Genomic DNA, 27,286 nt, shown 5'->3' with positions numbered 1-27,286 from the left:
GCAGAAGTGCAAAGGAATTTGAAGTTAAAAGATGCTAGAGAGGGGGAAACCCTGAAAGCTTGGACCCTGGAGCTGAGTTTGTACAGGGGCCTCCCCAAACACAGCTGAGCAAAATGTCCAAAGACATGGCCAAGAAAAACAGCAAAGCTCTGAGCTAGGCTTAACTCAGAAAAATCCACATCAGTTATTTCCCCACCTGACTGAGCCCACTCTAGTGACATCCCTCCCAGAGCTGGGCTTTGCTCATGGCACACAGACCCCAGCAGTCTTTGCCCACCTGCCCTAGGCAGCTTCCAGGACAGACCACCCCCCTGAAAACAGGGACTTCTACTCAGGATCTCCTCCTGCTTCAACATTCCAGCACTGCCAGTGGGCTGGAGCTTGAACTCTGAACTCAGTTTTGGGAGCAAGACAGGGACTGAGGATCCTTCTCATGTGTGCCTGTGAGTCTGGAGGGCAGGAAAAGGACCCAATCCAACCACCACATTTCCATGGATGGAGTGGTACCCCCACAGCCCAAGGATTTGGATCCCAGCTTGTTTGTCTGGGGAGTGGACAGGTCATGCTGGTTCACCAGGAAGATTCAAGGCTCACATCTGGAGATGACTGAGAGCCACTGCTGCCTTTGCCACTCCAGGCTGGGCTTTTGCCCCAGTTTGCAGCCAGGATCCATTCATTTAATTACAAAAAACCTGCTCAGTGGTGCAGCTCATTTGAAATTTAAATGGCTGTTTGCAAAGCTCAGGCAGGGAAACAGCTCTGGCCTCTGATTAAAACTCAGACACACTCACAGAGCTCATCCCTGCAGAAGAGACCTGAAAAAAAAGCCCTTTTCTGAGGGGGTTGAGATGGGTCCTGGGAGCTTCTCCAGCCCTGAAAAGGGAGCCTAATCCTGCCCTGGGCAGGGGCACAAGAGGCCCTGAGGCCCAGAACCACACAGGGCTGACATATCTAGCAGGCAGCAGTGAGTTGATGTCAGTGCTAGACAGCCAGAGGTGCTCAGATCCACATGTCCACTGCCTGGGCAGAACTCCCAGGGATCTCCCCATGCTCAAGCAGGAGCAGAGCTGGAGATGTCCTGCTGATCAGGCTCCATCCACACCCCATGCAACCCATCTGAGGATGCCTGTGCTCACTGCAGAAACACAGCCCTGTTCCCAAATCCCTGAGGAGGGATGAGGATATTCCCACTGGGGAATGAAACCATTTTCCCCTGGCTCCTGCAGAACCCAGCACCATGCAGAACTACAAGTCCCAGCCCCCTCAACTTCCTCAAGATTTCCCCCTCGTGTCACTGCCACCATCCCAATCTCCCAGCTGGTTCCAAGAAGTTCCAGGATGGTTTTCCACAGCAAAGCTCTGAGCTGTGCTGTCAACACCGAGCAGAAACATTCTTTCTCCAGTAAAGAAACAAAAACTCAGCCCAAACCCAAGGTAAAAACAGTCATTAAAAAATTAATCATCTTAGCCTTCACTGGGTTATCTTTTGGGGCACCTTGCCAGAAAGCAGAGCTATCACAGGGCACACCTCCCCCCCCCCCCCCCAGTCCTCCCCTGGCTGTTGGAGATGATGCTGAAACCCTTTCTCAACACCTCTCTTTTTCTATTCTTGGGTCTTTGTTGTTGTTGTTGTTGCAGAAGCTTACGGAGGATAACAAGAGCGAGCTGACACTTTTGGCAATGATTATTACATCTCTTGGAAAGTGTGTCTCATTAAAACCAAAGGAAAGGAGGAAAAAGTGCTGAAGTGACTCTTTTAAAAATGCAAGAGCCAGGATTAATTTGTTAACCTGAAGCAGAGCCCCAGACACCCTCTGAATGGCTGCTTGGCTGCCAACGGTGCGTGCCAGGCGTTCAGAGGATGGAGGACAGCCTGGCACCCAGCACCTCCAGCTTCTCCCTTCCACCAGCAAGCAACATCCCCAAGAGACCTGAAACCAAGGCTCTAGCAAGACAAGGAGAAACCCAAACCTGACTCCACAGCATGAAACCCCAGTAAAATAGAATCACAGAATTGTCAGGGTTGGAAGGGACCTCAAGGATCATCCAGGTCCAACCCTCAAACTACATCAGGTTGCTCACATCCAGCCTGGCTGCAAAAACCTTCAGGGATGAGGCTTCCACCACCTCCCTGGGCAGCCTGTTCCAGTCTCTCAGCACCCTCCTGGGGAAGAATTTCTTCCAAAACATCCAATCTGAATCTACCCATTTCTAGTTTTGCTCCATTCCCCGCAGTCCTATCACTACCTGACAGCCTAAAAAGTCCCTCCCCAGCTTTCTTGTAGCCTCCTTCAGGTACTGGAAGGCCACAAGAAGGTCTCCCCTCAGAGCCTTCTCTTTTCCAGACAATCCTGCAAGCCACATTTACTGTTTAAAAGCAAGCAAGCTGCTGATTACAAATATATATATAATAAATATATATATATTTTTTCTAATTACCCTTGATCATCAGCAATGATGGGAAAGCAGCCACAAGTAAAACTGCTCAGCAGATTAATTGAAGTTTGCTAAAGTATGACAGGCTTTTGACAGGTTTCCCTGAGTGGCAGCCACTCTTTAAAGGCAATCACTGAACCTGACAGAGGTTTTCGTAGCAGCACTAGGAAATAATGATTGCAATCAATCATATCTTCCTGGATTTCACAAGACATGCTGGTAAACACAGCAGAGGGAGGAGAATTATTTATGGGCCTTCAGAAGAGCGTGCAGCTAAGTAATTGGATGAAATCAGGGCCTCCCTCCTCCCTGGAGACAAAAAAAAAGGAGAAGAAGAGGAGGAAAAGGGGAGAGGAGGGAGGAAAAGGGGAGAGGAGGGAGGAAAAGGGGAGAGGAGGGAGGAAAAGGGGAGAGGAGGGCGGAACTGGGGATCGGAGGGAGGACCAGGGGAGAGGGGGAGGAAGGGGAGAGAGGAGAAGAGGGGAGAGGAGGAGGGAGAGGGGAGAGGGGAGAGAGAAGAGGGGAGAGGAGGGAGGAGAAGAGGGGAGAGGAGGGAGGAGAGAGAGGGAGAGGAGGGAGGAAGAGGGGAGAGGAGAGGGGAGAGAGGAGAGGGGAGAGAGAAGAGGGGAGAGAGAGGGAGGAGAGAGGGGAGAGGAGGAGGAGAGGGGAGAGGAGGAGGAGAGGGGAGAGGAGGGAGAGAGGAGAGGAAGGGGGGAGAGGAGAGGGGTGAGAGGAGAGGAAGGGGGGAGAGGAGAGGGGAGAGAGGAGAGGAAGGGGGGAGAGGAGAGGGGAGAGAGGAGAGGGGAGAGGAGGGAGGAGAAGAGGGAGAGAGGAGGGAGGAAGAGGGGAGAGAGGAGAGGGGAGAGAGGAGAGGGGAGAGAGGAGAGGGGAGAGAGGAGAGGGGAGAGGAGGGAGGAAAGGGGAGAGGAGAGGGGAGAGAGGAGAGGGGAGAGAGGAAGAGGGGAGAGGAGGGAGGAAGAGGGGAGAGGAGGGAGGAGAGAGGGGAGAGAGGAGAGGGGAGAGAGGAAGAGGGGAGAGAGGAGAGGGGAGAGAGGAGAGGGGAGAGAGGAGAGGGGAGAGAGGAGAGGGGAGAGAGAAGAGGGGAGAGAGGAGGGAGAGAGAAGAGGGGAGAGGAGGGAGGAGAAGAGGGGAGAGAGAAGAGGGGAGAGAGAAGAGGGGAGAGAGAAGAGGGGAGAGAGGAAGAGGGGAGAGAGAAGAGGGGAGAGAGAAGAGGGGAGAGAGAAGAGGGGAGAGAGAAGAGGGGAGAGAGAAGAGGGGAGAGGAGGGGAGAGAGAAGAGGGGAGAGAGAAGAGGGGAGAGAGAAGAGGGGAGAGAGAAGAGGGGAGAGAGAAGAGGGGAGAGAGAAGAGGGGAGAGAGAAGAGGGGAGAGAGAAGAGGGGAGAGAGAAGAGGGGAGAGAGAAGAGGGGAGAGAGAAGAGGGGAGAGAGAAGAGGGGAGAGAGAAGAGGGGAGAGGAGGGAGGAAGAGGGGAGAGAGAGAGGGGAGAGAGAAGAGGGGAGAGAGAAGAGGGGAGAGAGAAGAGGGGAGAGAGAGGGAGGAGAAGAGGGGAGAGAGAGGGAGAGAGAAGAGGGGAGAGGAGGGAGGAGAAGAGGGGAGAGAGAAGAGGGGAGAGAGAAGAGGGGAGAGAGAAGAGGGGAGAGAGAAGAGGGGAGAGAGAAGAGGGGAGAGAGAAGAGGGGAGAGAGAAGAGGGGAGAGAGAAGAGGGGAGAGAGAAGAGGGGAGAGAGAAGAGGGGAGAGAGAAGAGGGGAGAGAGAAGAGGGGAGAGAGAAGAGGGGAGAGAGAAGAGGGGAGAGAGAAGAGGGGAGAGAGAAGAGGGGAGAGAGAAGAGGGGAGAGAGAGGGGAGAGAGAAGAGGGGAGAGAGAAGAGGGGAGAGAGAAGAGGGGAGAGAGAAGAGGGGAGAGAGAAGAGGGGAGAGAGAAGAGGGGAGAGAGAAGAGGGGAGAGAGAAGAGGGGAGAGAGAAGAGGGGAGAGAGAAGAGGGGAGAGAGAAGAGGGGAGAGAGAAGAGGGGAGAGGAGGGAGGAAGAGGGGAGAGGAGGAGGAAGAGGGGAGAGGAGGGAGGAAGAGGGAGAGAGGAGGGAGGAAAGAGGGGAGAGAGGGAGGAGAAGAGGGGAGAGAGGAGGGAGAGAGAAGAGGGGAGAGAGAGAGGGGAGGAGAAGAGGGGAGAGAGGAGGGAGGAAAAGGGGAGAGGAGGGAGGAAGAGGGGAGAGGAGGGAGAGAGAAAGGGGAGAGGAGGGAGGAAAGAGGGGAGAGGAGGGGAGGAGAAGAGGGGAGAGAGAAGAGGGGAGAGAGAAGAGGGGAGAGGAGGAAAGAGGGGAGAGAGAAGAGGGGAGAGAGAAGAGGGGAGAGGAGGAAAAGGGGAGAGAGGAAGAGGGGAGAGGAGGAAGAGGGGAGAGAGAAGAAGGGGAGAGAAGGAAAAAGGGAGGAAAGAAAAGGGGAGAGAAAAAAAGGAGAGAAAAAAAGGAGGAGATAAAAAAAAAGGAGATAAAAAAAAAGGACAAAAAAAAGGAGCCAACATCCCCTAAGGGTGATACCTAGTGGAAGAAGAAACAGTTATGAAGCCAGTGGAATAGTCGATAATTTGGATGGGTTAAAGCCCTGGGGAGCTCACTAATGAGGCACTTGTCTTCAAAACACCTTCCTGGAGTGAATACATTCTCTGGGCAGTTATCCCACCCCCTGCCATCACCTGCCACCGAAACGGCCAGGAACAGGAGTCAGGCTGGGTGAGTTTAGCTGCATGAGCAGAGTGCCCTGGATGGGAGGGTGAAGTTCAGTGCCAGCTGCCTTGGGGCAGCCATGCAGGAGCAGAGAGCAGCAGAGGAAGCAGCGTTTCATGGAGCATCTCCAGCACGGCCACCGCACAGAGGACTCCCTGCTGGGCAGCCCTGCACGGGGCTGGGACCAGCAGAGATGATATGAAGTGGTGCTGGCAGAGCCCAGGTTGTGCCACAGGGGAAGGAGCACATGGGAAGGGGTTTCTGTGCTCAGGCTTCATGTTTTGGGATCCTGAGCATCCTTCCCACACTATCACACCAATGCTGACGCTTGGCATCCAGCTTCACCCAGCACCTGACAAGCACAGAGAGAGCAGGCAGGGTGTCAGCACATCGCACCAGCTTGTGTGTGACTCTGGGACAGAGGTTTTCAAACTGGGAGGAGGAGGGGGGAAGAGGAAAAACAGTGTTCTGGGGGCACATTCCCTTTAGGCACTTGGACGGATTCAAAGCTCCTCACCCTGCACAGCTGCTGGACCCAGATGGAAGCTCCATCTTGAGGGGTCTCACACTGCTCAGTGCCAGCCTGATGCCAAGGAGGTGGGGAAAGAGGGGAACTGGCATTTGAGCCACACACCAGCACTCAGCCCCACACATCCCTTGTCTTTTCCTCCTAGTGGGTGCCACCCCACAGCTGCAGAAGTGGCACCTTGCCTTGGCTACTTACATGCAGCTTTTCCACCCAAACCCCATCCCAGCTCTAGGGGCAGCAGAAGCCTCTCCAGCAGAGCCCAGTGCTGAGCATTCCAGGGGAGACCAAGGCACAGCCTGGCTCCACATCTCCACAGACTGCTGTGAACCCCACCAAAACATCCTCCTGGCATTTGAAAAATGCAGTGCCAGAATGTATCTCCCTGCTGCTCATAACATGGCTGATTTGTTGTTGATTTCCACCCCCCTCTCCCTCTCCCCCCTCCCCTCTTTTCTCAGACATAAGTCATATCCCTGCCTGGCTGTCTCGCAACAGCTGAACGCTCTGCTACAAGAAGGGAATTTGCTCAGAGATGGTGAGATATTGCTCATGTCCATTGAAAATACCAGCTGAATTAATTTCAATCTAAAGCATCATTTGCTTTGCTTTGTTTTTCTCCTTTAAAGGACAAGTCCAGGCTGCTTAAACCCCCTCCAAAGGACAAGGTACTCTTGCAGAAGAAACTGGAAGATTCGCACCGTGGTGCAGCTGGGCACAGACCTCCCCACCCAGCTCCTTGGGTGGCTGTCCTGGAGACTCCATCTGGTACCCAGGGCTGTCCTGGGGACCCCATCCTCTCAGAATGACACCCATGCTGGCATCTTCCCAGTTCTTGGTGAGCAAAGCACCAGCCCTTCCCTTCTCTCCCCCCCCTCTCAAACTCCTCTATTTACTTCCACTATCGATTTTGATTCAAGCAGATTAAAAGACCAAAGAGCCAACTAGCCAAGGGCTCCAGCTAACCCTGACACATAATCCATTACAGTCACAGCCCAGGAACCCAGGATTAACTGGCAACAAGAAAGCCTAAGCCCAGGCTGGCCCTGATGGCCACCTCCCTTATCCATCCCTTTGGCACCCACCCCTGGGGGATGCCACTCCAGGGATGGACTATCTCCCACTGGGTGGCTGCACCCCCCAAGGGCTCCTGCTCACCATCACAGGCACCAAGCCAGTTGCTGCCTTCAGCAACTGTACCCACATTTGCTATCAGACTGGTGTGAGTTTGTTATTTCAAGTTATCCAGAGAAAATATGGACTTGCCCAGCCAGTGCCCTGAGCACAAAGAGAACAAGGAGCCACATAGGGAGCTGTCATGCCAGCAGCAGCAATTTGCACCTGGAGGAGTCCACAAAGCAGCTTGGGGACTACCAACAAAGCGGACACTTCAATACAGCTCCAGCTGCACCATTGATCTGCTGCTGAGCCTCTGGAAACAGCCAGCAATGAAGCACTTCCCTGGTACTCAGCCAAATTCAGCAGCCTTAAGTCACTGGCTAGTCAAGTAGATCCTGTCCCACCTGCCTGCTATCATCTACCCCCTGGATTGATCCATCCCCTTGCCCTCTGCTGTGCAATCAGCAGCAAATGTGCAGCCTCAGGGATGTTTTCATTGCCTCTCACCACATCCACGGGCAGGCAGTGTCCATCAAGCTCTACTACACCTGGCATGGGGCCAGCAGCCCTGTGCTACCACCAAGGCAAGCAGGCAGGAGCTGCCCCAGGGCTCTGCTAATGCAGCCATGTGACAGCAGCAATCACAACCCTGCTGTGGGCTCCAGAGGCTCCCCCAGCTCTCCCCTCCAGCCCCCCATGCACCCACTGGGTGTGGGACACCACAGTGCAGGGACAGATGTGGCAAGGAAGTTCTCCAGCTGCAAGCAAGAACTGGCAGGGCCATGGATCACAGCATCACAGGATGTTAGGGGTTGGAAGGGACCTCCAAGGATCATCAACAGACTGAGAGAGTTGGGGCTGTTCAGTCTGGAGAGGAGAAGGCTCCAAGGTGACCTTCTTGTGGCTTTCCAGTATCTGAAGGGGGCTACAAGAAAGCTGGGGAGGGACTTTTTAGGCTATCAGGGAGTGATAGGACTGGAGGGAATGGAATAAAGCTCGAAGTGGGGAGATTCAGGCTGAATGTAAGGAAGAAGTTCTTCCCCATGAGAGTGGTGAGAGCCTGGAATGTGTTGTCCAGGGAGGTGGTTGAGGCCCCATCCCTGGAGGTGTTTAAGGCCAGGCTGGATGAGGCTCTGGCCAGCCTGATGTAGTGTGAGGTGTCCCTGCCCATGGCAGGGGGGTTGGAACTGGATGATCCTTGTGGTCCCTTCCAGCCCTGACTGATTCTATGATTCTGTCATCAAGTCCAGCCCCCTGCCAGAGCAGGGCCATAGAATCCAGCACAGGTCACACAGGAACACATCCAGACAGGGTTTGAAAGTCTGCAGAGAGCAGGAGACTCCACAACCTCTCTGGGCAGCCTGCTCCAGTGCTCTGTGTGCAGCTTGTGCTGGAGTTGTTCTTGGTCATCTGTTGAGTCCCAAGCCACCTGCCTCCCCCCAGCCCATCTCCTGGGACTGCTCTGGAGAGAAGGAGCTCATTTAGCTTGGAAAGTGATGGCTTGTGGCAGGACTTGGGGGACTGTCCCCATGTCCCACAGGGAGCATTAGGTCTCTGGTGTGTGTTTGAAGGACAAGGAGCAACAGAGGTTGTAGGTAACAGCCGTGTGCTCTCCCTTGGGATGGTGAAGCACTCCTGCCTGTGCTGCTCAGCTTCCTGCCTCTTCTTGTTTGTATGGAAATAGGGAGTGAACATGAGTCAGGGTGGAGATGGAGAGCTGCAGGCTGCTCTTATGGAAGGCTTCCTTTGGGGTGGAGAGGCAGGGCACGAACTCCTTCTTCAGGCTCAGCCCAAGGACCCAAACCTGAATGTCACAACCAAGGGAGGGAGTGAGACCCCAGGTTCAGGGGGGTTGGTGTGGGGACCCCCCCTCCATGCTTCTTCTCATTCCCCTTTCACTTTGCTTGTAAAAGTACAGAATCATAGAAGGGTTTGGGTTGGAAGGGACCTCTAAAGGTCATTTAGTCCAACCCCCCCCTGAACAGAGACCTGTCCAATTAAATCAGGTTGCTCAGAGCCCCATCAGGCCTGACCTTGAACGGCCTCCACCACCTCCCTGAGCAACATGTCCCAGTGCTCCACCACCCTCAGAATAAAGAACTTCTTCCTAATGTCCAGTTCAAACCTACCCTGCTCAAGTTTCCAACCATTGCTCCTTGTCCAAGTTGCCCCTCTGCTGCCAGCCAGCACTATTTTAAACTGCATTTTAAGCTGCTCTGTAGTGCTCCAAGCAGCTCAGGCTGTACAGGAGGCTTTCAAACCACGAGATGAGCATTGATTTTAAATTGCTTCCTAAAACACAGCAGCTCCAGCTGGCTTAAGGGCAGTTGAAGGTAGCAAAGCCCGGAAGACACCAAAGCTCTGGGGCATGTCTGGATGCCAAGCTGGATGCTGTTGGCACTGGGACACTGATTTTTCAGCTGGGACCCTCAGCTCCAGGCAATGAACAGCACACACCAGTCCCACAGCACATGGGCAGAGCAGTTCCACAGCCAGGGACCCTCTGCATCATCAACCCTGCTGTGGGTTCCTGGTCTTTACAAGACATCCATTGGCATCTCTCCAATAGCATCAGTCATTATCTCAACTAGTTCTTCTACTGATTCAACTAAGTTCTCCTGACTCAACTAGTTCTTCTCCTAATGGTCCCTGATGCTGACCTCAGGAAAACTGTATTATCAAGATCTGATGCCCAAAGGATTGAGGGAAATCAGCCCAGATGCCTCAGGCAGGGGAAGGGTTTCACTGGATTTGACAATGCTGAAGGTCTCTTCCAACCCAAATGATTCTACGATTCAATCCAGCATTTGTTTGCTCCAGAAGCAGCCAGAGGAAGGCTTCAGGAGGCTCAGCATTGCCATCACTCCTCTGGCTCTGCAGCTCCAGTGCTTGAGCCTGCAGCCTTACTTACAGCTGCCCCAAACCACTGTGTTTCAGACAAAGCAAAACCCTCATTTCACATTTCCATAATGATTACCACTGCTCCTTCTGCCAGAGAGACTGGCCAAACAGTGCTGGGCATCCTGCCACTCTCTTTCCAGGGGTGAGGAAATCATTCCCTTCCTCCAAACCCATCAGCACCCTCTGAGATCAGTGGCTAGATCCTTCCAGAGGCAGCAGAGCCTGCAGGAGTGGGGTCACGGGCAGAGCCAGAGGGCAAACCTCAGCTAACCTCTGCCTGAGCTGAACTGAGCCCTGGTCCCTCGTTTAGGCCAGGGAAACAAATCAACCCCCAGCTTTCACAGAGGCTGCTCTGCTCCCACTGTGCAGGTTTTCTTTTCTGAAGTACCTGCTGCCTCCTGGGCTCAGGATGAATTTTGATTTAGGAGTGGAAAGGGGTAGTAAAAGCATAACGAGCCATTAACACCCCTGCTGGCCATGGGGGGGTGTTTGCTCATCACACCTGGGTGGAAATGCCATCTGACTTCCTTAGGAAGCTAGAGAAGAATCAATTAATTGGTTTAATCATTCCCTGGGAGTCGTTGCTGATGGAGATAACTGAGAGCTGTGGCCAGCAGGATGCCTCTGCTGCCTCCCCTCCCCCTGACGTGGTGGTGGCAGGACAGTAGCCAGCACACATCCATGCCCTGAGATCTTCTCCTCTGCTCCCATCTGCTTCCCACTTCCATCTTTCAGCAAGTTTAGTGGCATTATTATTATTCTTTTTCTTTCAAGCCTGGAGGTTCCAGTCCTGAGCAATGATTGTATCAAAAGGGCACTTTTTCAGCAGGAGACATCTCTTTGGGGTGGATTAAGCCTCACCTGCTACCAGAGCAGTCTTTAAACTGCTTCTTACCCTCCCTGTGCCCTGCAAAGCACCAAATCTGCATTCCACCCCCCCAAGCACATCCCTGCAGAAGTGGGCACTAACCCCCCAGTGTCACTTGGAGCCCTCACAGATTGTTTTCCCTGTTTTAGCAGCACTCCTTTCCCTGCCCACAGCAGCCACTGAAGAAGAGCAAGGCAGGTTTTACACTTCCACTGTAAGCTCCCTTTCCAGGTGTGGGCTGCAGATGGGAGCTGAGTGCACATTCCCCGACCCCATGAGGGGTGCAGTGCTCTGGGACCAAAGTGGGATGGCCCATGGGGACACCAGAAGCAGCAGGAGAGGACCCAGGCTTTTAATTAACTCCCACTTTAATTAACTCCCACTTTCTCCACCCAGGCAAAGCAATGGTCTGCTCCAAAAACCAAGCAGTAGCTTAAAGACACTTCTGTGATGCCCATGGGGCTGTGACCCCAGCACCAGCCTCTTGTCACAGCCTCCAGGGTGCTGCATGGGGAGCAGCTGAGACCCAGAGTCACTCCAAGCTGTGCCCATCCCCATCACCTGCTCCTCAGCACTAACTGCTAACTGAAGAAGCCTCCCCACACACAACAGGAACAGCTGACAAAGGCTTTTTTGCTGCCCTGTGCTGTGTTATCCACTCAAAAGAGTCCTTTTGGCTCTGCAGTGGCAAGAAGCAGAGTCAGGGGGAGGCAGAGCTCACCCTGCATGTGGGCTCTGCCTTGCCTTGGCATCTCCATTAACCCCTTTCTTCCCACATGGGATCAAGAGAATGATCCCCACCAGTGGGAGCTGCCAGAGCACAGCATCTCAGAGCCAGCTGGAGAGGCAGGCAGCTCCACCACACCTCAGCATTTTTCTAGAGGAGGAAAAATTCAAAGCCCATCTTCCCCAGCACAGCTCCTCACCAAGGAGGTGCTCCCAGTACCAACCAGCTGGGCTTGGCATCAAGCAGGCAGCTTCTGACAGCATCAGCTGGCTGCTCCAGCCCCTCAGGCTGCTTGGAGAAGCTTTGGATGGGATGGATGCAGCAAGGCTGGCAAGGAGCTATAGGCACTGAAGAGCTGCACAACACACTCCTCCCCATGGGTCTTCCCTGGCTGGAATGTTTCCAGTGGTTCACAGGCTCCAGAAGACTCTAATCCAGCTCAGGATGTAGCAGAAAAACAACCTAAGCTTTGGGGACTTGCAGGATCTGTGTGTCCCAGATGGTGCCAGGGAGGTGACATGCACCCAACTCCCCCCCACCCTCTCCATGGGGACCTGAGGAAACACTCCCAGCTAACAGCCCCAAGGCCCTGCAGGAAGTGGGGATCAGCGAGGGGAGCCTCCCACTGCCGTTTAGAGGGGTTTGGATCAGGAATTCTGGATTCAGCTCCCAAGAGCAGCCTCAGCCCTCCACCTGGCTGAGCAGCCTGGCTGCTGCCTGTGACAAGCTGCTGCAGACAGCTACCCAGAGCTGCTCAGCAGACAACATCCAAACAGGCCACAAGCAGCCTGGGAGGAGGTTAGTACCCACTCAGGAAGAAACTGGGAATAATTAGTGCTGAGCTAGCACAGCAGGGGCTGCCCAGCTCCCTCCTTCACCCTAGCCATGCTGTCACTATCATTTGGTCACAGGGCTCTGGCAGCTGGCTCTGCTGGCACCTGCCCCATGCATTAAAGGCAGCAAACAAGCTGGGACTCAGCTTTTGCATGGGACTCAGGTGGCTTTTGAAAGCAAAGAGAACATGAGCACACTTCCAAGAACAAGTGGTAAGACAAGAGGAAATGGCCTCAAGTTGCACCAGGGGAGGCTTAGGTTGGGTATTAGGCACAAGTTCTTCCCCAAAAGGGTTGTCAAGGCCTGGAACAGGCTGCCCTGAGCAGTGGTGGAGTCCCCAGCCCTGAAGGCATTGTTAAGCCCTGCAGATGTGGTGCTAAGGGACATGGTTTAGTGGTGACCTGGCGGTGCTGCATTAATGGTTGGAGCTGATGAGCTTGAAGACCTCTTCCAACCCCAACAACTCCACCATTCCTGGATCCTCCTGTCTGTGCATCATGTCACAGGGAAGTGGCAGCCCAAGCCCTCATCCCTGGGTGCTCTCTGCAGTGATGTCAGACAGGGAAAGAGGTTGTCAGAGCCACACAGCAACTCCTGGGTATTTTGCCCAGCTCAAGATCCTGTCAGAACTATGTGCTCTGCTGAGAAGAAATAACTGAGGAGCAGATTGGGATCTGTCACAGGTGGCACCAGCCCAAGTCTGCAAATGGGTCCAGAAATTCCCTTTTCCAAGAGAGAGGCAACTGGGATGTGAGGATGAACACATCTGTGCTTTGCTTTGAAGCTCCTTCAGGCTGAGCAGCATCTCACTGCAGCCAGGACCTCCCAAGCAGAGCTGAACCAAACCATCCCCCCCCTCCCCCTGCTGTCCTCCCTCACAACGAGCTGCACACAGAGGGTCAGGATCATGCACACAGACCTCCTTCTCATCCCCCAGCACCAGTGGGCTGCAAGGGAGGACAACAGAGTTATTCAAGCTCACTCTGATTGCAAGCAAATCCCAGCTTGACCTTTCTGCATCTTGTGTGAGAACAAATAGTGATGGTACCTGGCCCTGCTGATCTGGCTGGGATGCTGCTGAAGCAGAAGGAAAACCAGCAGAGAGAGGAGCAGGAGCAAAGGACCCCTCCAAGGAGATCAGGTAGGTTCTCACACTGCTGTTTGGCCTCTGCACTGCTCCTCAGGGAGCAATTCCAGGGCCTGAAATGACTCAGGATCCCACTGCTTCACACTGCCTTGACTCTGGAAGGGTGAAGATGCCCTACAAAACCCTGAGCACCCTGCAGCATTATTACCTGCAGCACAATTCCCATCATCCCACCCCCCTCTGCTCTGCAGAGAAGCACCAAAGCATTCAGCTGTGCTGCAGAGCCCCAGCCAAGCCCTCTCCTTCTCCTGTGTGCATGCATGGAAGAGATTGCTTTAAGCAGGTGAGACTCCAGGAACTGGAGTAAGCAACAGCCATGGCAGAGAGCACTCCAGTAGCTGGAACACAGGAGGGTGCTGGCCCTGAGGAGAGCAGGGCAAGAGTCCTGCCAGGGGGTGCTAAGCATCATCCAGTATTGAAAGAGGCCAACAGGAAAGCTGGGGAAGGAGACTTGGTAAGGGCTTGGGGTGACAGGACAAGGGGTGATGGTTTGAAACTAGAGCAGGGAAGAATTAGATTGAACATCAAGAAGAAGTTCTTCACTGTGGGGGTGGTGAGACACTGGAACAGATTGCCCAGAGAGGTTGTGGATGTCTCATTCCTGGAAGTGTTTAGGACCAGGCTGGATGAGGCTCTGAGCAACCTGCTCTAGTGGGAGGTGTCCCTGCCCATGGCAGGGGGGTTGGAACTAGATGGTCTTTAAGCTCCCTTCCAACTCAAGCCATTCTAGGAGTCTATGATTATTTCCAGTGCAGCATGCCTTGGCTGTTTTCTGCTGGACCCCCTGTGCCCCAGCAGGGCAAACCAGAGCCATTCTGATGCCCTAAGGAAGCAGCATTGCTCACTTTCATCCACAGCCTACATCCAGGAGAAGATGCCCCAAGCCAGCAAGGAAGGCTTCCCCAGCAGCCTTGCTCCATAATTTTGCCACATTTATTTTTCTTTCTCTGCAAAATTAAAAGTGAACAACCACATCTCAGAGGCTTTTGGAGCAGAAGCTGGACTCTGGCAATCTGTCCTTCTACTATACCACAGGCAAAGGCAAGTCCCCACAGGCACTGGTGCTCTGCCCACCTCCTGACTGGTTTCATGTTCCCAGTAACACAGGACTGGGAAGTCCCCAGCCCCAGTCTACAAGCTCTGTAATATCCAATTACAGTCAATATTCTGCAGCCCTGAGGAGTCCAAAACACATCTCAGCAATCTAAGACAATGTACAACAACCTTGCAGAGGCTGAGCTTCACCCCTGCTTACCAGCATCCTCCAGCTTGAGCTCTAAAAGCAGCTCTCCCCCACCCTTCACCTTCCTCCATCCCATCCCCACTGTTTCCCAAGTGCTTGAGGAAACACCACTGGAGCCTGACTGTGGTCATCAACAGGAAACCAGCTGGAAATGCTTCTGAGAGATTGTTTTGGGGTGGAAAAAGGCAGGTGTTGAGCTCTCAAGCTGAGCACCAACCCAGGCAGGAAACACTTTGAAAATGGGTTGAAAAGACAGTTATGGAAACAGCAAACACCCAGCCCCAGTGCTCAGCAACCACCACCTCCCAGAGGCATCAAGATTCAAGGACTTCAGCAGGAGAACTGCTGGTGCAGCACACAGACCCCAAGGCAGCTGTAAGAACCACTCAAAGCACTTGGATCAAAGTACCACCAAGGTCAGCTGAGGCTCATTCAGAGTCTTCTCACAAGTGTTGTGGTGTAGGGGGCTGAAATTCCCCTCCCACATTGACACCTCCAGACTAGCAGACTAGGGCAGAGCTCAGCATTTTGGGCCATCAGGACCTGCCCTACACATTCCCTGCTCCTGCAACAAATCCATGGAATCACAGAAGGTTTGGGTCAGAAGGGAACTTTCAAGGTCAGCCAGTCCAACTCTGCTGCAGTCAGCAGGGACAGGTGCACCCAGAGCCCCAGACAACCTGACCTGCAATGGTTCCAAGGATGGGCCACCTACTGCCTCTCTGGGCAACCTGGGCCAGGGTCCCACCACCCTCACTGTAAAAATTTCCTTCCTCCTGTGCAGTCTGAATCTCCCTCTGTTAGTTTCAAACCATCACCCCTTGTCCTGTCACAGCAGGCCCTGCTCCAAAGCCTGTTGCAATCTTTCTCATCAGTCCCTTTAAGCACTGAAAGGCCACCAGAAGGTCTCCCTGGAGCCTTCTTTTCTCCAGGCTGAACAACCCCAACTCCCTCAAGCCTGTCCTCACAGCAGAGGGCTTCCAGCCCTGTGTCAGGGTGAGCTGAAATTCCCCCCACACCGACAACAACCAGGCTAGCTCAGTCTGGAAGCCAGTGCAAGCTATATTCACAAGCAGATCTACAGTCTGTGACGAAATGCAATGAATATGTGCAAACAGACACAAAATTCACAACATTTACAAATCTATACAATCAACAGAAAAGCACAACCAAGCTCCCTTAGCTCCCCAAGGTCAGTGTGTTACCTTCAGCCAGAAGAGAAGAAGAAACAGCAGCCAGACAGCCCAGCAAGTTGCCCTGACTGCAGACTGCCCCACTTTGTTTTGAGCAGTTCTTAAACATTTCTATCTATCCAATGGAAGTGTTTAGACCAATCAGTATTTTGCCTTTTTTTTTTTTTTTTTTTTTTACACCCTTTCACTTTCTCCGCTTGAACTTTGAGAAGAAAAATTCAAGAGACAGTTTCAAACCATCACAAGCCCTCACACCACGTTTGTGGCCTCTGCTGGACCTGCTCCAACAGGTCCTCCAGCACTTCACACCCTCCCACAGCAGGAGAAAGCAGAAGTCTTTCCATTTTTGAGACTGCAGCCACATCTAACCAGGGTTTAACACTTCACAGCCTGTTTTCCTCCACTAACCCTCTGCAGCCAACGAGCTCCACCAGTGGGGATGTACATCACCAGCAAAACCAGACAGGGGCACAGCCATGGGCAGAGGCACTGTGGCCAAAACACCCCCAGCAAAGCCACACCACAAGCACCACAATTACAGCTGGTGGGGTTTTTCCAGGGGTCAGGCTCCTGTCCCAAGACAGGGAGGGGAAAAAAAATGGAAAAGAAATTGCTTGGGAAAAACAAAACCAAACCCAACCCAACACCAAACCCAACCCAACACCAAACCCAACCCAACACCAAACCCAACCCAACACCAAACCCAACCCAACACCAAACCCAACCCAACACCAAACCCAACCCAACACCAAACCCAACCCAACACCAAACCCAACCCAACACCAAACCCAACCCAACACCAAACCCAACCCAACACCAAACCCAACCCAACACCAAACCCAACCCAACACCAAACCCAACCCAACACCAAACCCAACCCAACACCAAACCCAACCCAACACACCATCCCAAACATTTTGCATTCTAGAGAGGAGGAGAAAAGGGCACAGAAAACTCAATCCTTCAAGCCTAGAGTCCTTCCCAAAGCATCTGCACATTTAAAATTTATAGACTTGTCTCTTCTCTCTTTTATTTTTATTTATTGATTTTTTTTTCTATCTAGGTCTTTGATTGTAGAACAAATTCTCTCAGTGGCCATTTCAAAACAAAGGAACCTCTGTCAGTGCTGGATTGACAGCAGCAGATGAGGGTACAATAAGGTGCATTCCTGAAGGTGGTTGTGTCTATTGTTAAGATGCAAAGGCTCTGCTGCAGCCAGGCACCAGGCAGAGAATCCAGCTGAGGGTTGGTTTCTGGCACACACCAAGAAATGTGGCTTTTTGGAGAAAGCCTCTGAGAAGGGGATTCACATAGAAAAATTTAAAAGTGAAAGGGATTAGCTTCTGGACTGTGACATTATCCATTTCTCCTTTTCATGCTCCTGCCTCACTCTCTCTTCATTTTGGTTTTGATCAGCTGCTTGCACAGCTCAGAAACCAAGAAAGCTCTGGGCAAGTCTGGGCCATTTTCTCTTGGATTGCAGTATCAGGTTCAGTGCTGGGCTGGTCAGGACAGCCATGGAGATATAGCAACAGCCCCAGCCTAGACTGAACCATGAACTTCATCCACAACCCAACAGGATTTCTCCATTGCAAATGGTTTTTTAATTGCTGGGCTTGGACCCCACCTCTCTGTAGCCAACCCTGCAGTATTTGAGCACATGGGCAGCTTGAACTGCACCTCATCACTGTTCAGCACCTGGAAAGAAGAGCCAGAGCAGAGAGCCAGGATCACCCCAGTAAGGACTGCAGCAGACAGTCACAAACATACCTGACTGAACCCACCAGCTGTGCTGGTGCAGCAGCCCACACCCAGAGCTTGGGGAGGGGATGCTGCCAGCTTGCCATGCAAAATTAATCAATTCCTGAATAATGCTCAGAAGGGCACATCAAACCCAACACTTGGCTGAGCCCATGTGGAGAGGAGAGCAGCAGCAGGCACCAGGCTCCCTCCCCAGGCTGGACCACCAAGCACCATAGAGGGCTTCAAGTGGGAACCTGCTCCTGGGAGACATTCAAGCCTGGGCTTCAACCAGAGGCCACACAGCCAACAACTCCTTCAAAGCCAAAGCCAACCACTCTGAAGCTGTGCAGGACTGTGTGAAGAGTGGCCCAATTCCCACCATCACTCACACCAACAGCTCATTAGCCCAGCAAAATTAAGCTGCTCCTTTGAGCTCATCTCCAGCCCAGCACTCTGCATGCAACAGCAACGACAACAGCCAGCAATATTTCTTGGGTTTCCTTGGGATTCTTAAGGCATGCTAATTAAATGTCAGTTTGTTATTCAAACAGACCTATTGAGACTCTGCAGCACAAATAAGGAGCATTTCCAGTCCTCTTCCCACCAACCTGCCCCAGCTCCAAGGTGAGGTCAGTGTTCCTCCGTGCGAGCTCCAAGAGGGACATCTGAAGTTCCATTCCTCGACCTCCTGCTCCAAGAAGAGCAGTCTTGGGGGCAAGACTGAGCTGCCCACAGCCTCCTGTCAGCCAGATGTGTTTTGAAACCCTCCAAAGCTGCAGTTTTCCCATCTCACCAGCTTCCCAGAGGCTTTGACTTTCCATTTCCCAGGGGCACCAGTGAGTTTGCACAGTGCACATGGTCCCTCCTGCCTTTTTCCAAGGGAGTTTTTCCAACATTAAGAGGCTCTTCCAACAGCCAAAATCTCTCAGAGGTGACTGAGAGGGCTCTGAGGTGATACTGTCAGGCTCTGGTCCAGCTCCAGTCTTGTACATTGCCCTGGAGTCTTGGTCCTGCCCTGCTCCCAAGGTTTCCTCACCTCATGTAGCTGTGTGCAGGGAGCCCTGCTTAGGGCCAGCTACATCCCCATGTGGAGCAGCCAGACCCTACACACCATCATCACAGGAAAGGCTGAACCCCAACCACCTGAACCCAACATTCAGGAGCTGGGAAAAGCCTCTCAGGTTGTGCCTGCCAAGTCCTAGGTACAAAGAAGAAGAGCCTTCTTCCAAACTGGCACCCTTCCTCCAGAGACAGGAAAGAGGATGTTTCAAAACGAGGTATGAAACCCTGAATGAGCCAGCTCTTCCCCAAGGAGAGCCACAGCAGCAGCAATTCATCTGGAAGCAGCACCTCACCCAGCAAACCCATCCAACAAAGGACAAATGAATGGTTCCACACCGAATTCCTGAGCTTTCCAACAAAGCAGGACTTGCCCCAGCCATTTACAAACCTAAGAGACCAAAAGCTTGTAAAACGACAGGACCTAGCTCATCTTTTTTTTTCACCCCCCTCTTTAAAGTGAAACCAACCAGCTGTTCCCAGCCCCAGCCCCTCAGAGCCGGGCACTGGTCGTCTGTCCCGGGCCAGCAAGGCAGGAGCTGGCAGCATAGCCCTGACACAGCCTGGGGCTCCGCAGCTCGGCTGCTGCTGGGGGACGGGGGGCGCTCACGGAGCAGGCTGCGGGACGGGGACGGGCCCGGAGCGGAGCTACCTTCGGTCCTGATGGTGAAGGGCGAGTCCCCCAGGCGCTTGGCTGAGAACTGTCCCCCCAGCGACGTCATCAGGAAGCACAGCGTGAAGAATCCGATGCCCAGCACGAATATCCTGCGGGAGGGAAAGCAGAGCTATACAGCAAGGTGTGAGGAGGGGACAACCCCCCCACACCCCCCGCCCCCAGGTAGAAGCCACATTGGGGCTGTCTAGACGAGGCAGCTGGTTCGATTTTTGCTTCCTTCCCAACTGCTCCATCCCCGTGGCTCACCTCAGCCAGCCTGGACAAGGAGCATGTCTGCAGCCTCAGCCCAAGAGCACCCCAGTACCTCACCCCAGCCACAGGCCAGACCCGCATGCACTTCAAGAAGAGCCTCAAGGTGTTTCTGCCCACAGCCTGGCACTGAGCAGGCAGCTTTTGCTTAAGAACACCCTCCAAAACCTGATGGGCAGACCTTGGGAGGGAGCAGAGGACTTGCACCTGCAGTGGGAAAGCTGAGCCAGGCCACATTGCTCTTACAGTGCTCCACAAGATGCAGCCCAGTGACCCAGACCACAGGAACCACTACAATAAACAACACTCATTTTCCTCCTGGGAGAGTCCAGAGAAAAGAGACACCTTGTACCTTCCCTTCCTCCCAAAGGCTCTTAAATAAATATTAAATAAGACTTACATAAGTCTTTTGTTCCCCCTGTAACTAGGCCACCAGTATTTGCTGTTGTGTCCAGCATCACCTGCACGGCGCAGGCAGCCCTGTGCATGGCAGGGTGAAGATAAGACCACTGCTGGTGGCACACATGGTAGCCTGGGACCATCCTATCACCACTTTGTTCTTCTGGGCTGGTAGGACATGCCAGGCAGGATGCCAACCCAAACATAGCTCCTGGCTGAGCTCCTGGGCATCTCCAGCTGTGAGAGAGGCAGGGGTTCTTAGCACTGCTGCTATTCAGACCAGCAACGTTTTTGGGTGGTGAAAAGACTGAAGTGAGGAGCTCTGTGCAAGCAGGAGGGTTGTGTTGCACCAGGGAGCATAAAGCCAAGCCTTGCCCTCTGCCTGGTGTGCAAGCAGAGTGTGCTGCACTGAGGGATGGACACCTGGCATCCTTCCACTGCTCAGAGACACTCGGTGGAGGTGCAGCATCCTCCAACACATACACAGGCAAAGCCACTGCCAGGCACTACTGATGACAGCTCCTAGAGCTGTGGCTGTACTGGACAGGTCAGCCAGCCAAAGCCAGGGAAGATTTCAAAGAGGAGAAGGAGAAAAGACAGCTGCCAGCCAGCCTGGTGAAACAACAGCTTGGATTTCAAACAGACAAACTCTGTGTGGGGCAGGGAGCTGAGCAAGCCCTTGGGATGCTGGTGAAGGGTGTAGAGAATAAGTCTTATGAGGAGCAGCTGAGGGAACTGATTAGTCTGGAGGAGACTGAGGGGAGGGAGACCTCATTGCTCCCTACAACCCCCTGAAAGGGGTTGGTCTCTTCTCCTAGGGAACAACCAACAGGACAAGAGGAAACAGCCTCAAGCTGCCCCAGGGGAGGTTTGGGTTGGATATTAGGATATTAGGAAAAGATTATTTCCTGAAAGAGTGGTCAGGCATTGGAACAGGCTGTCCAGGGAGGAGGAGGGGTCACCATCCCTGGAGGTGTTCAAGAAACCTGTAGACATGGCACTTGGGGACATACTTTAATAACTATGGTGGTGGTTAAGTCGATGGTTGGAGTCAATGATCTTAGAGGACTTCTCCAACCAAAACACTTCTGTGGTTCTGTGCCCACTGGCATTGCTGCCTCTCAGCACCCCCAAGCCAAAGAGGGGCAAGCCACCAAGGACAGGAACCAGTAACTCCCCTTTACAGGTTCACAGCATTACCTACAGGGCTCAGGAGCTGCACACAGAAACACAGCACAGCCACCTGACATCAAGACCCAGCTTCTCCAAGGGGAAGGAACACCACAGCCCTACCATCTAATCATTACTGTGTAGTTGAAAGGCAAAAAGATGAGGAGCCAGACATTAAGTCTGGGCTACACGGTGCCAGCATTGCAATTATCTGTTGCTGGAAAGGGCTGGCAAATAAAGAAACTCACTTCCAAGCACTCATTAGGTACAGGAGATGTTGTGGAGAGCTGAAGTGCAGTGTCAAGCAGCTTCAGAAGGACTGAGCCTCCCCAGGGAGATCTACTGGAGTTGCTCCCAGGGCAGGTTTTTCATCTTCCCAGCATGGCTAGGCTTGCCATGCAAGAGGGGCTCCTAGGCAAGACATAGCAAGTTCCTTACCTCCATCCCACCAGCTCCAGCACTGCTCTCACACAGCCAAGGGCAGCTTTGCTCTCAGCATTGGGAAGCTCAGGAGCAGAGGGTTTCCTCTACCTGCTTTGAGGAGGATCAGCTCTGCTCACTGCAGCTGGACATCTGCTCCCATCCACCCTTGCTACTCCCACAGATCAGCCCTGCCCCATCCCCAGTTGGCTCCTGATCAGGATCACCTGGCCAGGGGCTCTGGGAGGGCAGCACAGTGCAGCTCCCCCTCCCTTTCTCACCTCCCACCCAATGAAGAGGAAAAGGCCAGCCCCTGGAGTCGTTAGCATTAACTAACTCTGCCAGCAGCACATTCAACATCAGCACTGACCCTTCTGGAGACCCCCAGCTGAGAGCTGACTCACCCATGAGAGGGGATGCTCAACTGCATCATAAAACTGCCCACCCTCCCTCTGCAGGCACTCAGGGGAGTGAAGCAGCTCAAGTCCCTTTTCTTTCTGAATGAGCCTGCCCTGAGGGGCTGCAGAGCAGTCACACAAGCTATAAATAGCGTCGTGCACTCAGCTACTCCAGACTCCCATCCCTGAAGGCCTGCCTACAGGCTGCCGCGTCCTACAAGCAGCTGCCGGTGGGGCACAGCCATCCCCTCCCAGCAGACGCCGACGATCGTCGAGCTGCAGCACTTGCACAGAGATGACTACAGACCTCAGCCTCCCTCCCAAAGCAGAGCTTGGAGAAAGGGTTTCCAGAGAGCTGTGGTCCAGCTCCAGCAGGGAGGTGATTGCAGAGGCAGCAGAGCATCCCTGATGCTGTGAAGCGATGTGATGTCCCAATAAGCTGCTTGGGGAGAGGGTGATCTGGGGACATTAATCCATTCCTATTATCACACCCTGTGCCCAGCCACACAGCACTGGGTCTGGAAGAGGCTCTCAGGAGCACAGCAGAGGGGACTGCAGCACCCAGCTTGGCCTTAGAGGGCTGAATTTGTCCTTAGAGCAGGAGGAGGGGCACACTGTCTGCTGTGGCACCTCCCTGACAGGAGAGGACAACAGCACAGTGGAGAAGGCACAAGCCAAAGGAGGAGAAGGTCAAAGGCAAGCCAAGTCCCATGCCCAGGGAGCATGTCATGGTACAAAACCCATCCTGCTGCCAGCTGCCCCCTTCCCCAAGGGGCACCTTATCAAAGCATCACCTAATGAAATAATCAGGCCTGATCCTGCTCTTGGTTCTCACCCTTCCTATTGACAACATCTTTATCATTATGCAAGACCTTGTTTATGCAATTTAATCTTCATAATTATACTCTGGCAAGCAGGGATGGTTAAACACCCAGCAGAAAGAGAAAAAGGATGAAGGAAGCAAAGAGAAGGGAGGGAAGGAGGAAGGGAGGGAGAGAGGAAAGGAAGAAGGGAGGGAGAGAGGAAGGGAGGGAGAGAGGAAAGGAGGAAGGGAGGGAGAGAGGAAAAGAAAAAAAGGAGGAAGGAAAGAGAAAAAAAGGAGGAAGGAAAGAGAAAAAAAGGAGGAAGGAAAGAGAAAAAAGGAGGAAGGAAAGAGAAAAAAAGGAGGAAGGAAAGAGAAAAAAGGAGGAAGGAAAGAGAAAAAAAGGAGGAAGGAAAGAGAAAAAAAGGAGGAAGGAAAGAGAAAAAAAGGAGGAAGGAAAGAGAAAAAAAGGAGGAAGGAAAGAGAAAAAAAGGAGGAAGGAAAGAGAAAAAAAGGAGGAAGGAAAGAGAAAAAAAGGAGGAAGGAAAGAGAAAAAAGGAGGAAGGAAAGAGAAAAAAAGGAGGAAGGAAAGAGAAAAAAAGGAGGAAGGAAAGAGAAAAAAAGGAGGAAGGAAAGAGAAAAAAAGGAGGAAGGAAAGAAAAAAAGGAGGAAGGAAAGAGAAAAAAAGGAGGAAGGAAAGAGAAAAAAAGGAGGAAGGAAAGAGAAAAAAAGGAGGAAGGAAAGAGAAAAAAAGGAGGAAGGAAAGAGAAAAAAAGGAGGAAGGAAAGAGAAAAAAAGGAGGAAGGAAAGAGAAAAAAAGGAGGAAGGAAAGAGAAAAAAAGGAGGAAGGAAAGAGAAAAAAAGGAGGAAGGAAAGAGAAAAAAAGGAGGAAGGAAAGAGAAAAAAAGGAGGAAGGAAAGAGAAAAAAAGGAGGAAGGAAAGAGAAAAAAAGGAGGAAGGAAAGATCTCCTTAGGAGACAAGATCTGTTTCATTTTGACTAGATTACAGAGAGAGCAGAGAGATGCAGGATACTTTTTCTCTTAAAAAAAAAAAAAAAAAAAAAGGGGGGTCGGGAGGGGTGGGATCAGAGCCTAATTGGAATTGCTGTGCTTAAGAGAGAAGTGAATCCAGCCCAGCAGCTGTGCACCAGGGTGCTTGGAGGCTTCAGGGATGAACTCTCAGCCTGAGCACCTCATCTCCTTTTATGTTGTGCTGATCTTGTCCAGGTGAATAAAAACGCTTGGCCCAGCCTTAACTGAGCAGAAACTCCTTATGCAGAAAATAGTGTGGAGCAGGTAAAACATACCAGATGCCAAATCTTCAAAGCTGCCCACCAAATGCACTGGGTCCTCTACCCCCAAAATTAAGTCTAGCAAGACCATGGAGCTTTAACGCCCAAGTAACATCCACTCTGCATGCTGGCTTTGCCTGTCACCCTACATCACGTTCAACTCATCACCCAGCCACTGTTCTGGTGCCAAGTCACTCTCCACACCCTCCTCAAACTAAAATGTTCACAGTTCTGGGTTCTGGCTTGGTGCCCAAAAGAGAGGGAAGCCAATTTTTCTGAGTCTTGAGTGAAAATTGAAAGTGACACCCCAGTATTGCAGATTTTGGCCCATGGGACTGAAAGCTGGATGCTGCCAGGAGGGTCTGGGTTTGGAGGTAAGAGGGGGAGGAAGTCCAGCAGCATCCAAGGGACAGGGCTGTGCCATTGGGACTCTCTGCCCACAGTGCTGCATCACCCAGCTGGGACCCAGAGGGAGAACATTACACAGGTGCAGAAGGAAACCAGGGGCTGCAGAGACAGGTAGCAAGTTTCCAGGACTCAAGCCTCCTGAGCTCCAAAGCTCAGCCATGGTTTCTAACAGAGCAGCAGTCAGGCTAATAAAATATGCTCCCTCTCCTGCAAGCCTTGTTCTGCTCAGAGCCTGACACCGTCACAGCGCTGCCGAAATGATGCTCAGCCGCAGGAATCGTCCTCCACAGAGGGGACCAGAGGGAATTCTCTTACTGGCCAATGAGACAGACACACACAAAGCCAGGCTCTGGTTTCCAGCTGGCAAACTTGCCTGAACTCCCATGTTCTACAAAGCCAAGAGCTGGGTGAGCTGGGCCAGGACTCCACGGTGAATCCTTGCCCAAATCCAGCACTGTCACAAACATCCTTCCCTTTTGAGATGAAGTCAGAGCCATCCTCGGACAATTCGACAAATGGTTGCCCCACTGATTTTCTCTCCCTTCCCTTTCCAGTTGCTGCAGGCACTTTCCCAGCTGAGGGCTTTGCACTGCTCTGCTCAGCACGCCTGGAGTGTGGCTAATGAAATGTTTTGGTGCGAGGGGCCAGGTTTCCTGGTGGCTGTTTGCTGATGGCACCACTGCTGGGAGCCTGCATCAGGCAGGGAATCACACCATGGGCTGCCCAAGGGCAGAGAGGCTTTGCCCAGCCAGCAACCAGCACCTGGTTTACAGGACCCATCCTGACTGCCAGGATCTTCTCCCTCTCCTATAGGTCACCCTTGATTCATATCAGCTAAGAATGTGGGGTGCTGATTTTAGGGGAGCAGTACTTCCGTGCACCAGGTTATGACTGGAACAGGGCAGTGGGCACTTGTCCATGCTGGACTAGGAGCAAGGTGACACAGGATCATGACTGGAAGGGTCACACTCTGCATGACACCAAATATGGAGGAGGTGCAGAGCTGGACACTGTGGGACAACAGAGAGCACCTCAAGAATTGCTCCTCTTAGGGAAAACCTGACTGGTTAACAACTGGGTAACCCCACTGGTTCCAGTGACACCCATGCTGGTCTGCACAGGTTTGAGAGCAGAAGCCGGCCCAGTGCATGCAGACAAGAGCAGGTGCTCTGCTCCCAGCACCAGGGACCCTCCAGCCTGGTGCTCCTCTGCCATCACAGACCCCTCATCCACACACATCCTCCTCATCTGTGACTCACTCCCTGTTCTCCTCCAGCCCAATCCCATGTCACTGCTAAAGATGAGCTTCCCCTGCCCCAGGGGTGATGCACAGGGATGCTCAGGTCAGTCACCTCCTTACTACGGACTTCAAACCCCCTTAAGAAAGCAAATAGCCAAGCAAAGAGCATACCCCGGGGTGCCTGTGTCCTTCCCATTTCTCTCACAGCCATCTCCACCCTACGTTCAAGAGCAAGCCCGAGCCGTGGGGACGCTCACACCTCTGCTCCACCGACAGCCCCTTGACCACGTTCTTCAGCCCATAGGCACCGCCGCGGGATCCAGCAGCGGGAATCCCTCCAGGGCAGCAGTGCAGAGCCAGACAGCTCCCGGGGAGAAGCAGACGACATCCCCGAAGCCGAGGGAAGCACAACCCGTCCTTCCCCCCAGCTGTGGTTGCCTGGGTTAAGCAAAAAGGCAACGGGTAGATCCCTGCGGTGATCCCTGGCTCCCAAACACAGCGAGGAGCTCTGGCAACCGCTGGGCTGGGCTCACCTCACCCTATGCTTCACCATCCGACACCTTCGCCTTCCGCGGGTTTTCGATCCCTCTCCCTATAGACCAACCAAGCAATCGCCGGCATCTCCCATGTGTCTCCAGCCCGGGAGCAACCAAAGCACATCTCCGGTGAGATGAGGAAGCCGGAGAGCAAGGGCTGGAGAAGGGAAGCTAATGCACGGGGGTCAAAATGGGGAGAGTTGGGAAGGAAAAAAAAAAAAAAGGAGCAGAAGGTAGGCAGGGGGTGCTGGAACCGCGGGCTTTCAGGCTCAGGTATCAGCCCCAGCCCTGATGCCAGCTCAGGGACGATTTCAAATGCCCACCAGCACCAGTAGATTTAAAGCAGAGGAATTGATTCCCCCCACCCCCCGAGCACCACCATCTCCGAGAAAGATATCAAATAGCCAACAGCGAACGAACCCCCAGAAGCTCCCAGCGTGGGGAGTGAGCTGGGAGCCCCCAGTCAGCCAGTGCTGCAGGACCAGTACTGACCTGCGGACAAAACTTGCCTGGCTCCCTGACATCCTTATCGGCACTCAACCCCCCTCCTCACAGCGAACCCTCAGTCCCCCACGCAAAATCTGCTCCGACAACGGCTTCCCACCCTGCAGGACCAGCGCAGGGCAGGGGGCAGTGGGAGCAGGGCCAAGACATCACCAACTTTACCTAAAGGGTCTCAAGGTGACGAGGCATCTTCTGACCATTATCTTCCCATCCGCGTTGACTGTGAGCATCGTTCAAAGTTGCCAGGGGGGGAGCGGGGAGAGGGCGACCCCCGCACACACCCCCCCACCCACCCTCCGACCCAGCGAGCGAGGCAGCGAGCGGGGCTCAGCGGGGGCTCATGGTGGGGTGCGGAGCGGAGCGGGGTGCGGGTTGCTCCGCACCTCCCCGCCCGCCCTGGCCCTACCCGCTGCCTGCCCAGCCCATTGCCGGCTCAGCTCCGCTCCCGCGCAGCCCGGTGCGGGGCTCCCCGCTCCGTTCAGCTCCGCGCAGCCCCGCGGATGGCAGCTCCGCCCCGCACGGCCCCGCGGAGCCTGCGCCGGGCGCTTCGTGCCATCTAGCGGCAGCACGGCTCGGAAATAGGGGAGGGGGACTCCTGGGGGCATTCCCCTGCGTGAGGGTGTGCTGGCAGATCCCAGGGGAACGGAGGTATTTTG

The 27,286-nt window shown here is 53.4% G+C and overlaps 1 protein-coding gene across 2 annotated transcripts in view; it reads right to left on the bottom strand.

Moving 5' to 3' along the window:
- MGAT5B (alpha-1,6-mannosylglycoprotein 6-beta-N-acetylglucosaminyltransferase B) overlaps positions 1-26,860 on the bottom strand; it is an 86,669-nt gene extending 59,809 nt beyond the window's left edge. For both annotated transcript variants that reach the window (XM_054393817.1, XM_054393818.1), the window contains exons 1-2: positions 26,793-26,860; positions 19,189-19,301 (exon numbers count right to left, since the gene is read on the bottom strand). In XM_054393817.1, coding sequence (XP_054249792.1) covers positions 19,189-19,301; positions 26,793-26,860 — 181 coding nt within the window. The remainder of the gene's footprint in view (positions 1-19,188; positions 19,302-26,792) is intronic.
- Positions 26,861-27,286: the final 426 nt, after the last annotated feature.

This window comes from Indicator indicator, chromosome 29 (genome assembly GCF_027791375.1).
Source record: "Indicator indicator isolate 239-I01 chromosome 29, UM_Iind_1.1, whole genome shotgun sequence".
Taxonomy (NCBI): domain Eukaryota; kingdom Metazoa; phylum Chordata; class Aves; order Piciformes; family Indicatoridae; genus Indicator; species Indicator indicator.
Note: the sequence above shows the minus strand (reverse complement) of the source record. Positions and strands in the feature narration are given on the sequence as shown.